A 12,806-nucleotide genomic window follows, 5' to 3' on the forward strand; every position below is an offset into this window, starting at 1 on the left:
CAGCTGCCATGTGCTTGGCTGCGCTGCTCTGCACGGACCGCACCCGGGGGTGACTCTCCTCTGGGGGGCTGCTGGTGAGGAGGGGGCTGTGGGGTGAGGCAGGGCTGGGGCGATGGCGTGCGTGCATGTGTGCCCACAGAGAGGGCTCCGAATGCCACCTTTGGCACTCGTGCCATAGGTTTGCCACCACTGGCCTAGAGATAAAGGCCACTCAGAAAGTTGAAAGTTCAATCCTAGACAGTGACAGATGTTTCTCTATCAGAGCGCAAAGAGAAAATATATGCTGTGAACTCTGTGTAGGCATTAGGAAGGGCATCCAGCCAGTAAATGCTCAGTTCCGTTCAGTCACCCTAACTCCACCCCGATAAAAGGGATTAGGGAGTTGTAAAAAAGAAAAAAATATACTATTTAAATCAGTATGCTAGATTTTCATAGTACCTTTCAGATACAGGTTGTCCTCAGTTTATGACCACAAATGGAACCAGAATTTGTATCGTAAGTTGTTGTGATCATAAGTCAAGTCAGATTTTTTTTATATAATTTTTATAGCAGTTGTTAAGTGAATCCCCATGGTCATTAAGAAAATCCAATGAGCATTTTTACCATAAATTGGCAAAACAAAATTGTAAATTATGATTGTGTACCTGCAGGATGCTGTCACTGGTCATAAATGTGAACCAGTTGCCAAGCATCCAAATTGTGATCACATGACCCTGAGGATGGCACGATGGTTGTAATTGTGAGCACAGGTCATAAGTCACTTTTTCCAAGGTTGTCATAACTTTAAACTGTTGTTAAATGAAGGGTTGAAAGTGGAGGACAACCAGTAGTGGGATTCAGCCAGTTCACACCCGTTCAGCAGAACCGGTAGCTAATTTTGTGTTGCCCAGGCCCAGAATGGACTTCTGGAAGTGGCATCCACACAAAGAACCAATTTTTAACATATTTGAATCCCACCACTGAGGACAATCTGTATGCTAGAATTAAATTCCCATAATTGCATGCCTGCACAAAGAAAGTGAGAGTCATCATATCTGAATGGCAGCAGGTTGAGTCCAAAGTATGCAGTGCTGGCAGCTCTGTTCACATTACTCAATTCAGAGTAAGAGTGCAATAAGCAGATCTAAAACCAGTAAGGAAATAAAACAGTTTTCCATATATTTTTCAATCAGTTTCCTTGATCTTTCTTTTACAGTCTCCTCCTGCTTGCTTTGCCCTATCCCTCTTTTTCACTTGATGAGGCATATTGAATAAATTCTGAACCTTGACAAGAAAAGCCACATTTCTTTGTAGATATCTTCCAAAGTGTAGATGACAAATGGGGAGAATTGTGTTCTGACTATTCACTGCATGTTTTTAAATTCCTTTCCATTTTAGACATTGCTAAGTACTTCAATAATGTTGTGCACTAATTAAGATAAGAATATTGATTTTTTGGGGGATGTGGAAGTTTTTTCTCCTAGTCAGGAGAATCCATATTTCATTTTTATAATTACTTAATTGTTAATTTTGGGTCATACATTTTATGAGCAGCTTACTGGTGGAACATCCATGCAAAGTCTCTGGAGTTGTTTTTTAAAGAAAAATAAGTGGAATCAAGAGTACCTTTCTTATAGTCTATGGACAAATATTAAAGAGCAATAGCACTTAGACTTATACACTGCTTCCTAGTGTTTTACAGTAAGTAGATATAGGATTGCATACTTATAGATTTGATGATTCCAGCAGTCTCTCATTTAATGCTTAATATTTAATAAAGTATTTCCTAAAGGGGGAAGAACATATTTCCCTAAAATATAAATGTTCTAGCTATTATGGTTCCTTTTTCTTCTCTATTGTTCACGTGCTGAATCAGCACGTGAAAGTCATGGCCTACAGGTTTTGGCTGGTGCACCATTTGTGGCTAATTTTAGAAAAATGGGCAGTGGCTACTGTAACTCACTCTTTAAAGGGCTGTTCTTGAAGACTATTCAGAAGCTACAGCTGGTGCAAAATGCAACAGCTTGTCTGATCATAGGTAAGAGCCACTGTAGCCATATCGTATCATTGTTGGGAGCAGTGACTATTTGCTTCTGTGTGGCTTTAAAAGCTCTGTTCTATCCATTAAAAGAAAGTTATCATCTTCCCTTAATATTAGTGAACTATATAAAAGAGCTGCCCTGTTTAAGCATCACTTCTGACATTTGCTACACACTACTGCACAATATGAATGCATAGGTGTATATAATATCTGTATCATAAATTTGTTTCTGTGTCTACATATGGAAATATAAGCTGCATTGTCATTGTGACAAAAATATACAGCCACCCTTTTTTTCATTCTCCAGCTACGGAAATATGACTATATATTGTTACGCATTATATTTTCTCTGATATCCCAACACACATGATAGTACCACATTTACAATGTGGTGAGATGTGATGCAGTCTTTAAATCAAAAGTGTGTAGATCCCCCCCACCATCCACTTATTTATTTTTAGTTCTGAGTAGGCATCTGACAATATATGATTATCAGACATTTAAGGAACAAAAATACTAAACATAAGTAGAAAATTAGGTTTCCTCCCTTATCTCTAAAAGGAGAAAGCACATCATTCATTATTGCTCACATTTGCACTGATAGTGTTAATTGAATTCAGAATACACACAAAAAATAAATACAGGTGCTAAAAATACAACTGTTATGTTTATAACCAGCAGGATATTCTTTCATTCAAATTGACTTGACTTGGAATGTATGAGTAAGGATCCACAAAGATTTTTTTTTCATATGAGACTCTTCATTTGACCTGCCTTAAAACATAATAATGTATTAATGAGTCATTTTAAAAAGATCATGTTAATTTCCCTATCTGTGGTCGTAAAGACAGCATATATCTAATCAGGTTTGCCCTTTCAATTAAAGTTGTTCCAGGACATTCTATTTAGTCAGCACCCTGAATGGATCATTAAAATTCTCCTTCGGTAAGAGTTGTGCATGGAACACTGTTGTTTTTAAATTCCATTAAATCCAAATGGTCTTTATCGCCCCATGACCACTGTGACTTCAATCAGCCAATTTAATTACCTTACAAAATTGTTGGCACACGGAGCAAAGAAAAACAGGAAGGGCTATGACGTTATCAAATTGAAATCTTCCTCTCTGCTCTTTAATCTGGACCAGTCAATAACCATGCTCTACATCTCTTTCCTTCCTTCAGGGGACTCTTAACCTCCACTTTCCTCCAAATGTCTTGCCCTCTCTCTCTCTCTCTCTCTCTCTCTCTCTCTCTTTCTTTTTTTTTGCTTTTAGCATTTTACTATTGAAGCCTTATTCTCTACCTTATTGCAGCCCTTCCTTTTAGCACACAAAATTTCCCCTGATTCCCAGTAACCAAATAGAGGTGGGTGGGTCTGGGCTTCTCACAGTTCCCTCTAAGCAGCTTTTCTACATCATCCCTAAATCAAAAGGTCAAAATTATCTCCCAGTATACAAACATCTTCAAGCACAGTTTAAGCACCTGCAGAAAAATAGTGAGGGGGTAATGATGATTTATTCAATTTTAATGTGTTAATGCATAATTCAGCTTGACTTTATTTTCCCATGCAGAGGATTGACTGCAAGAACCAGCAAGAATCATTTTCTGGGCTGAGAGCAAACCTTTGTAAAGAAATCTGACTTGAAGCCCCTGCTGTGGGCACATTCAAGGAAAGGACACTATTACCATTCAGAAAAAGACCACGGAAAGCACATGGACAGTCCCAATACCAGCCTTTTTCACTCCCTGTACCTATAATAATGGCTTTGTAAAAGCAACCATCCAGCTGTCAGTACTATATCATTACATCGCCATTAGCAAGAATATTGTGCAGGCCGTTCTATACTAAAGCCCTCACTGGGTTTTCTTTCCCATCACCAAGGATAGAATAGAAGGCGAGATTTAATTCTGGCTGTCTGCATGGCCATTTTCATTTTTGATTTCTTTTACCTACCCCAAGAAAAGCAACAGTAACAACCCTTCTGTAATGATTAGATCACATTGTTTGTTGTCACTTCTGATATTCTAACCAGAGACCATTTCCAACAATCTTCAGTTAGTTGTTCTAGCAGAAGTCGCACCAAAGAGCTTTAGTTTCTACCTTGTCTATGAAAGTCTCTATTTCTTAACCTTCCTATAAAAGCATGAGCACCCTTAACTGGCTGCCAGGACTCTCAGAATGTGCTTGATAATGGAATGCCATTATTTCAACCATAATCTTTAGAGCACTCTAAAGTTTTAAAGAAGTGCTAGCTATGGGCAACAATCCATAGCAAGATTCACTACCTTGTGCAGTCAAGTTTAACTCTCCAAAAGATGTTGTGGATTCAAGATTTGGCTGTCACCACTTCATAACCAGAATCTTTGCTGCTCCAGAGGAGTATCTGTATTTCATATAAATGTTCTCCCTGGCTTCAGTAACTAAATTCCCCTTGTCAGAATATTGACTAAAACAGCATATTGTTTAAAGGTCATGTACAAATAAAAACAACAGTCATAAATGTTAATATCCTTTTATGCCCAGTTTGTTCCTTTCGTTATTCAAGATACCTGTTATTATATTATAATTTTCCAAAAAAGTAATCAGGCAGACTTGACTCAAGAGGCCTGCAAGTTCAGAATTTAGAAAAATGCACGTGCAGTAAAAACACCAGAAGGCCTTGAAAAATCCATATAACAAAATGCAAGAGTCTTTCTAGTGCAAAAAATGACTCTCAGAATGTTACTTTACCAATTTTCTGAACTCAGTTAAAAGTGCTGGTTTTAATTTTTAAGTTTGTAAACTCTAGTTTTTATCTTGTTTCTGGACCTAACAGCCTAGAAGAGAGTCCTTCTGAAGATGATCTTGGCACTCATGCAGGAAAGTTCTATCACTCTATCACTTCTAATCTACCCTCTCACAATGCACAATTGCAAAACCTAAACTTCCAAGCCAGGTGCTTCCAAAGTGCTGATATTCAATTTACTTTTGATAAGTGAATTGGAAAAATAATTATCTTAATTTAATTGACTTTAAAATAAATAATGCCTTTGTTTCATCCTGGCCATGCCTACCTTTTTTTGGGCATCCAACCCCTGAATGAGAGGCTAAATGCAATTCTTGATCTATACTTTACTTTTGTAGTAATTCCATCATTCTAGCCATGGTCTGTCCACTGCAGGATAAAAGCCTCTTCTGCATATTTCCAACCAATATGGTCTTGAATCTTTGTAGGACATATCCGCTTTGAAGCTAGAACTGACCCTTATTCTTATTCTTCAGTATAAGTATATCTTTTTCAATTTGAATCTTGAATTACTTTTAATTATGTATTCCAGCCTTATTGTTTTAACCATTCTTTCATATTGCTTTGTTATGATTTTTTTTCTATTTTTTATTACAAACTGAGCTTGTTGCATTTGTAATAGTAAGAAAGAAACCAAAGGCTATCATAATAAATAATTGGTTCAAAATATAAAAATAATAAAACATGTTGCTCCCTCAGCTGCCATTATTATATATTTGAATACCCTTGAATAGTTTTAGGAACAAAGAAGTCCAAAGAAGACAACACAAGAAGAAGAAAAAATGAAGAGATGTTGCATTTTGTGGCAAGAAGCAATGTACTACTCATGTAAGAGGTGAATAATGTAGGATAATTTAGATCAAAGTGAAGAGTAAATTCAAGTCTTATATGTACCATAGCTTTAAAGATAATTTGTTTGTGAGCGCTCAAAGGCTATACCTCATGTTAGGCCTCAAAGAAATTTCAAAGGAAAATAAATGGTTAATTCACAAGAAAAATGGAACTAAGTAAAGCAGACCTCGTTGTCTTGAAGCTCTTTATCATAGAGATGATGGTGGTGGTGATGATGTATTGCAAATTCATGTAAAGAGACGGTTAGTATTATATTTCCAAAGTATTTGATTCTATATTATATGGTACTTCATTAGTTATGACTAATAGTTCCCAAGGAAGAATGGGGTATTCATGCTGTTTGTGACATAATCTCAAAAGAAAAATTTACATGTTGTCTCGATTTTATTCCTTCTGCAGTAATTTACTTTTCACACTTCTCAGGAAATTTATTTCTATGCTGTATATATTTTTATTAACTTTGTATCAAATTTTAAATTCTGATTTATATCTCTCAGTCCCTGTAGGCCATTGTTATGGAATTATAGAAAAATACCATAAAGAGATAAAAATTGTATTTGCAGTCAATCTTTATGGTCCATTGTGCATGTTGTGAGTAAAATCAATTTAGGATTTTATAGAAAATATCTTGAAATGTTTGAAACAATTTAAAACTTTCTATAAACTGAAAATATTATATGCAATATTGTGGAAGCACCTAATAAAATATTATATTAGTGTTTATGAAAACTGTAGCTTACAAGAGCAATCAGAAAATCTACCATTCACTTAGGAGATAGAATGCCTCTTCCAAGATCCTGGTTATTTAGCAGCAAGAATATAATTTAACTCAAAGAAACAACCTGTCTACTTTTATGCCACAGCTATTATTCATATGCAAATGTATGCAAGTAGATGAATTGAATACAAATAATATAATATAGTACCTATACATTGGTTATGATTTCTTTAATAAGATGATATGCCTAAATTTAATAATTATTTTCTTAAGATTGATAGATCAATTGTACACAGAGACACTATTACGAACAGCTTGTTAAAATATATACATTTTCATACCAGCAGGAAAAGTTTACAGATATTTAAGTGAGGAAGTAACTAGGTATATAGGTTTGGCATAAAATTGATTTCAAAAGAGAAATGTTACCAGTTTAAAAAAGGAGAGCAAAAAGCCCCTATATTAAAAACATGAACATCATAAAAGCATCATGAAGCTGAATTGTGCCTATCGATGCTTAGAGGAGGATGTGCAATTTTACAGGGGACAATGCAAAACAATGGAATAAGCCTTCCACTGTATCAGCATAATCTGCCATAGATTATGTTTTTATTATTAATTTTATTATTTATTTATTTTGGTGGTGGTCCTTGGATTGCTATTTTGTTTTCAACTCTGTAAGTTGGCCAGGAGAGCACTGGTATGGCATCAGACTAGAAACTGGGAGACCCTGAATTCTTCCCGCCTTGGCACAAAGCCAGCTGGGTGACTTTGGGCTAACCACTTTCTTTCAGCCCTAGAAGGAGGCAACGTCAAACCGCTTCTGAAAAGCCTTGCCAAGAAAACTGCTGGAACTTGTTCAAACACTCTCTGAGAATCCCACAAGATGACCGGGTTGCAGACACAATTGCATAGAAGAAAAAAATAAATACATAAATAAAAGCTTCCCAGAGTCCAATGAGATGAGCAGCTACATAAATGTATTAGATATATGTTTTTTGGGAGGGGAATTCAAAAGATCATGTATTTTATCCAGTTCTGAAATGATACCAAAATGTACATACACTCGGTGGTAATTCTAAAATAAATCAGTGCTAGGCAGTTATATTAAAATATTTATGTGGAAAGAAGTGTTACATCTGTCTTCACAATTAAGGACCATTCACTGAACCGCATCACCCTCACAAGTATTTAGCTTTTGTTTGTCTGCCACCTTCTCTTAAAAAAAGAATCTGAAGATTGAAAGCTTTTATCAGATTGTTTAAATAAATATCTGGAAGACCAATCTGAGGCTCCCCGCAGCATCCTTTTGCTTCTGCTGGTCCTGGGACTGCCCCATTGCAATAAATCTTTTCTTGGGCTTTTCTCTCACTTTAATGACCCTTTCAGATCTGAATGTAACCACCAGGAAGGTGTTCTAAATTTTTTTTGGGGGGGAGGCTTCCCCCCAAGAAAGATTCAGAAATTTGTGTGTTTGTTGGTGGCAAAGAATAAGCTAGAGAAACAATAGGCAGCCAAAAGCGGATCTGTTTTCTTGGCCAACAATCTGAATTGGCATTTGGTTTTTATTTCACTGGCCTTGATGGCCACTGGCCTTGGTCTCTCTTTCTCTCTCTTCCTCCCTCCCTCCATCTTTCTCTCCCTCTCCCTCTTCCTCCCTCAGGATGAATTATTATTTTCTAACATAGGGCTATGCTTCTAGGCTGCAGAAACACTAACTTACTGTTACATGCATCTAATGCCAAGTAATACAAAAATAATGCCAATTTTTAACCACAAACATAGTAGCTCTATTCTAGCCCCACTTTCCACAGAGGTTGACTGTACAAATGCTGTACAACACTTATGTGCAAGTGTTAATGGGAGAAGCACGGTCAACCTCTGTCTTGATTTATGTGTAATGGAGTTAAAGATTCCCAGAGTAGCTCAGAAGAAACTTGGAGAGGAAAAGAAAGAAATGGAAAAATTATTTGCTGACTATGCTTTAGGTCAGCAGTTGTCAACCTTTTCTTCACCACGGACCCCTTTAAATACCTTTTGTGGCCAAGGATGACCACCAAGGGCCCCAGACCACCAAGACTTAATTCAAGACTTAAATCATAACATTTCTTCATGCCTTTGTGGGCCCCTTGTGATGGCATTGTGCCCCTCCCCCAGGAGTCTGTGGACCACAGGTTGAGAACCACTGCTTTAGATCAAGGAGCAAAAATACCAGCTGAAGCCACAGGACAGCTAGAGCAATTAAGATGTCCCAGGAATAGGTTCAAGTCTGCTCACAGCCACAGAGACCCTTGGGATGACTTTTGGTCAGTCGATATTTCTTAGGCTTCTTCTGAGGGAAATTGGTGGAAGAGTACAACATATATTCCCTTGAACATCTGGTGAAAAGATGAGATCACAGTCTAACGAATGTTGGAGGAGGCAGGGAGGAGAAGAGAAAGAGTAAAAAGCAGGGGACTGGTGGCTGGAGAACCCCTACTCCCAATGTTCCAAGTTCAATGGAGTAGAACGAGCAAAGAGCCAATGTCTAGGCATGTTCTCTTATCTGCTCAAAGGATGCTTTCTTCCTTTAACCAGATATTCTGGCTGAATGGAACTTCTGATTATTTGGGTGGATCTCATTCATTTTCATTTCCCTACAATGGTTGTTTCCTACTCCAACCATCGGGATTGCTTTTATTGAAATCTGAGCGCACACAGTGCCTGCACACACACACACACACACACACACACACACACACACACACACGTGTCAATGTTTCAACAAATTCTTTTACATTCTCTGGTGAAACCAGGCAATGTGCACAGCTGACAATTACAGGATCCTCTCTCCTCTACCATCACCGTATCTCCACTTTTGCTGCCTCTGATCAATAAAACTATGCTGGGAAAAGGCAACCTCTGAAATCTCCAGATTCCCTGCCTTTTCTGCCTCAGATATCTTCTGTGGCAGGAAAAAAAAAAAAAAAAGCTCTAGTTGCTGTTTATTCATATCTCTTTTACCCAGAACATAGTTTGGGGACTTGGAATGGTACCTGATTCTGATGAAGTTGAGAAAATGGGATTTAGATGAGCTCCCCCATTGGAGTTACACAGACTTAACCCACCCAGATCAATCTTCCACTGTACAAGTCTGGAGAAGTGAGAAGGAACTCCTGAAAAAAAAAAAATTCCAGTGCTTGGAGAAGGAGGGAGTGAAACCTTCATGGTCGGATCAATTAACATTTCACTACAAACTATTCCCTGAAACAGGCCTAATGGGATGAAGTTGCTTTAATTAACCCCACAGAACCTCTCTGGTGAAAGTTGTAGGGAAAGCATAATACTGACAACCCAAAAGCCCAGCGGATGTCAGTGCTCAATCACACTTAGTGACAGTGTTCCTGTCAAGAGCAACATTCCTCTGCTCGGTGCTTTCAACAGGCTACGGATCAGTTCCTGGCAAGCCATGCCCCACAGGTGTTTCAGAACTACCTGGTGCCTCATTCGAAAGCAGGAGGCATTTCTGAAGATGGTTGCTAACAGCAACGTGACAAGAATTGCGGGCAGGGGCTTTGAGGGAGGCCAGGAAGAGAAAGAGACAGGAAAGGTAACTAGGAATAATCTAGCTCGCCACATAAAGACTACTGGAGCATCCTCACTTCTCCCCAGATCCCAGCTGTGAGTTCCTTCCTCGATTTTTAACCATCTATCTTGCTCCAACGCGCACACACAAAGCAGAGCTGCTGATGCCCACTAGGAAGTGTTTTAGTGGCAGGAGAAAGCTCAGAAGACAAACACGCCTTGAATTAGGCATAACTTCATTCCAACATTATTTACCCCTCATTGTTCTAATACTGTAACAACAACCCAGACGGATTCCAATTGACAAGAGCTTAGCTGTGGGGCTGCTTCAATAGGCGCCGGTGTCTCCACCTTAACTTTTTCTTTCTGCCAGACGAACTTTTCTCGGATAGATTTACTGCCAGAGATGACAAGAAGCCTGACCTTGAACCTTTCCTCCCCAGCATTTTCTAATTTGCTCGCATTTTACTCTACCCTCCCAAGCTGGATTCACACACTGTTTATTGAACTATCAAGCAGCGATAGATTTCTCAGGAATGTGGGATGGAAAAGGAGGTGTAAGTTCTTTTGAAAAAGTTGAGACTGAGGTGTCCCCTTAAAAAAAAAAAAAAGATCCAACAGCCAATACTACCGCTGACCACAGCCATCCAGTGCCTCTTTCGGAAACAAACAAACAAAAAAAAAACTCTGACCTTCAGGATCCTACTAGACTAGAGAGTGACTACTTAAGGACACAGTATTGGCACCTCCAGCCCAGGTACTCTGCTCTTAAAGAACTTGCCCACAGTCCCACTTTAGAAGCCCCCGTCCTTCTCTGCCACTGGCTTCTGGGGGGGGGTCTAGATTGCCGTTGTAGTCCCAGGCACACTTCCTCCCAAGCAATGCCCTTGCCTGGGTCAAGGTACGCGTGCTTCATCCTCTCGCTATCGGCGAAGAATCCTTCACAGATCATTTGATGGATGGCGGAATGGGGCGGGAAAGAAAGTGCAAGTGTTAAGGAGTTTCCAGAACTGCCCTGTTCGCCAACAATTGACCCGCGCTTGTAAAAGCAAGGAAACGGCGCGAGAGGGACCTTTCTGTCCGGGCGGACAATTAAAGCTGGAGCGTCTGACTCCATTCAGACAGACAAGGACTTTGATCCCGCCAAATGAGAACCAGCCAACTTCGAGACACCCCCGACGCTCGCGCATACCCAACTGCAACTCGGAAAAGACCACACAAAGCCCAGCTTTTTTTTCCTTTTCTAAAGAGAAGTCCAGCCCGCCCTGCTTGACTCGGCTTGGCGGGGCGGGCGCTCCTCGCTAGCGGCTCCCCTCCGCTTCTTTCGCTTGTTTAGCCGCTTTGCTTCGAAGTCAAGACGATCGGAGGGGCGCCTTAAAATGCAACCGGGAAGAGGCTAAATACCGATTAGCCCGGAAGTAGCTTCATCTCCTCTTCCCTCCGACCTCCCTTTCCTTTCCTTCCCTGACAAAATCCTGGGGAACACGCATAAGGCAAAACCGAGTGGGGGGCGAGGAGGAGGAGGAGGAGGAGGAGGAGGAGGAGGAGGAATAAACGGCCGCCTTACCGAATCTCAACACATGTGTGGTGCCTTGAGAATATCCAATCCACATTAAGCAAAGCAGGAGCCGAGCGGTGCCTCTGAAGACTGGATGAGTTAGAATCGGGGAAATAATCTTCATGGTGTTTCCTACGCACACCCGCGCCGCTTCCCTTCCGGCCCCCTTTGCTTCAGCGTCAAGGTTTCCCCCGCGGTCGGGTAAAGCGCCAAGGAGCCGTGAGAAGAAGTGCCTGGCCCTGAGACGCGATCACGGCATGGTCACGCCGAGGCGAGGGGACTCTCTCCGCTTCCCAGCGCCACCAGCCAAGCCTGCATGATCTTCGTTCACTGCGCCAAGGAGCAGCAGCTTTCGCCTGCAAGGAATGGTGGGACATCCATGGTAGTCGGGCGAGCGGGAGCGGAAGGAGGGAGAGAGAAATCCGGGAGAAATCCAGACCCAGATGTTGGCGCGCTGGCCAGCCGGGCGAACCTAGGAGACAAGCGAGGTGGGGAGGAAGGGGCAAGGGGGGGGGGGTCAAGAGAGAAAGAGAGAGAAAGAGAGAGATCAATAGGCGATCCGAGCGGGCGAAACCGCCACCGAGCAAGAGGCGGGCGCTCGCTTGGCCGATGGGTTTCCCTTCCACTGAACTGCCGCACAGCTTCTGACGCGCAGCCAAGATGAAGTGTGAGGAACGGGAGACAGCTCCTCTTGTCTTGAGGCCGCCAGCTAAGGCGGCCTTCCCCCCCCCCCCCCGGGGGGCTTCTCTCATTCAACCGAGGCCGTGGCCGAGCCAACCTTTTGGAGTAAACATGTACATTTCGAAAGGAACGTGGCTTGTTGTGACGCGCCTCGCGTTTGGGTGGTCTCCTTCCAGTAACCTGTTGTTTTCTGGGGGATGAGCGGAGAGATTCCTAGTTAGCTCTGAATCGGTTCTGCTTGCCTGGTCTAAGGCAGCCGAAACCGAGACTGAAAGAGTCTGCGGAAGTGTGGGTCGAGGGAAGGACAGGGACGGACGGGTTTGCATCCCGTCTTTTACCTGCTTGGAGCCCAAGTCCCATTCTGGGCCCTCCTCGACATTGCTCCAATTTGATTTCGGGTGGGACTGGCGTCGGTTTCAGCCCAAAGTCTTGAAACTGAGAGCGGATCGATTTCAATAAGAAGCCGTTTCCAGGCTTTAGCATAAAGAGCAAAGAAGACGGCTCTGTCAAAATTAAGTCACTCCTGGACTGAAGGGTGACAGAACATCCTTTTTTAAGAGTTGGGGAAAATGACGTTTCTGTTGGTTCTGAATGTATACAAAGAACCAATAGGCATTTGCTTGCCACA

General features: G+C 41.2%; 1 protein-coding gene across 1 annotated transcript in view; it reads right to left on the reverse strand.

Moving 5' to 3' along the window:
• LOC120307381 (glutamate receptor ionotropic, kainate 2-like) overlaps nucleotides 1-11,977 on the reverse strand; it is a gene marked incomplete at its 3' end in the record, with an annotated part of 221,480 nt that extends 209,503 nt beyond the window's left edge. Inside the window, exon 1 of the mRNA XM_039342141.1 lies at nucleotides 11,507-11,977. Coding sequence (XP_039198075.1) covers nucleotides 11,507-11,621 — 115 coding nt within the window. The remainder of the gene's footprint in view (nucleotides 1-11,506) is intronic.
• Between the last annotated feature and the right edge of the window lie 829 nt (nucleotides 11,978-12,806).

Source organism: Crotalus tigris, unplaced genomic scaffold, assembly GCF_016545835.1.
Source record: "Crotalus tigris isolate CLP2741 ecotype Arizona unplaced genomic scaffold, ASM1654583v1 scf7180000017774.6281472, whole genome shotgun sequence".
Lineage (NCBI taxonomy): Eukaryota > Metazoa > Chordata > Lepidosauria > Squamata > Viperidae > Crotalus > Crotalus tigris.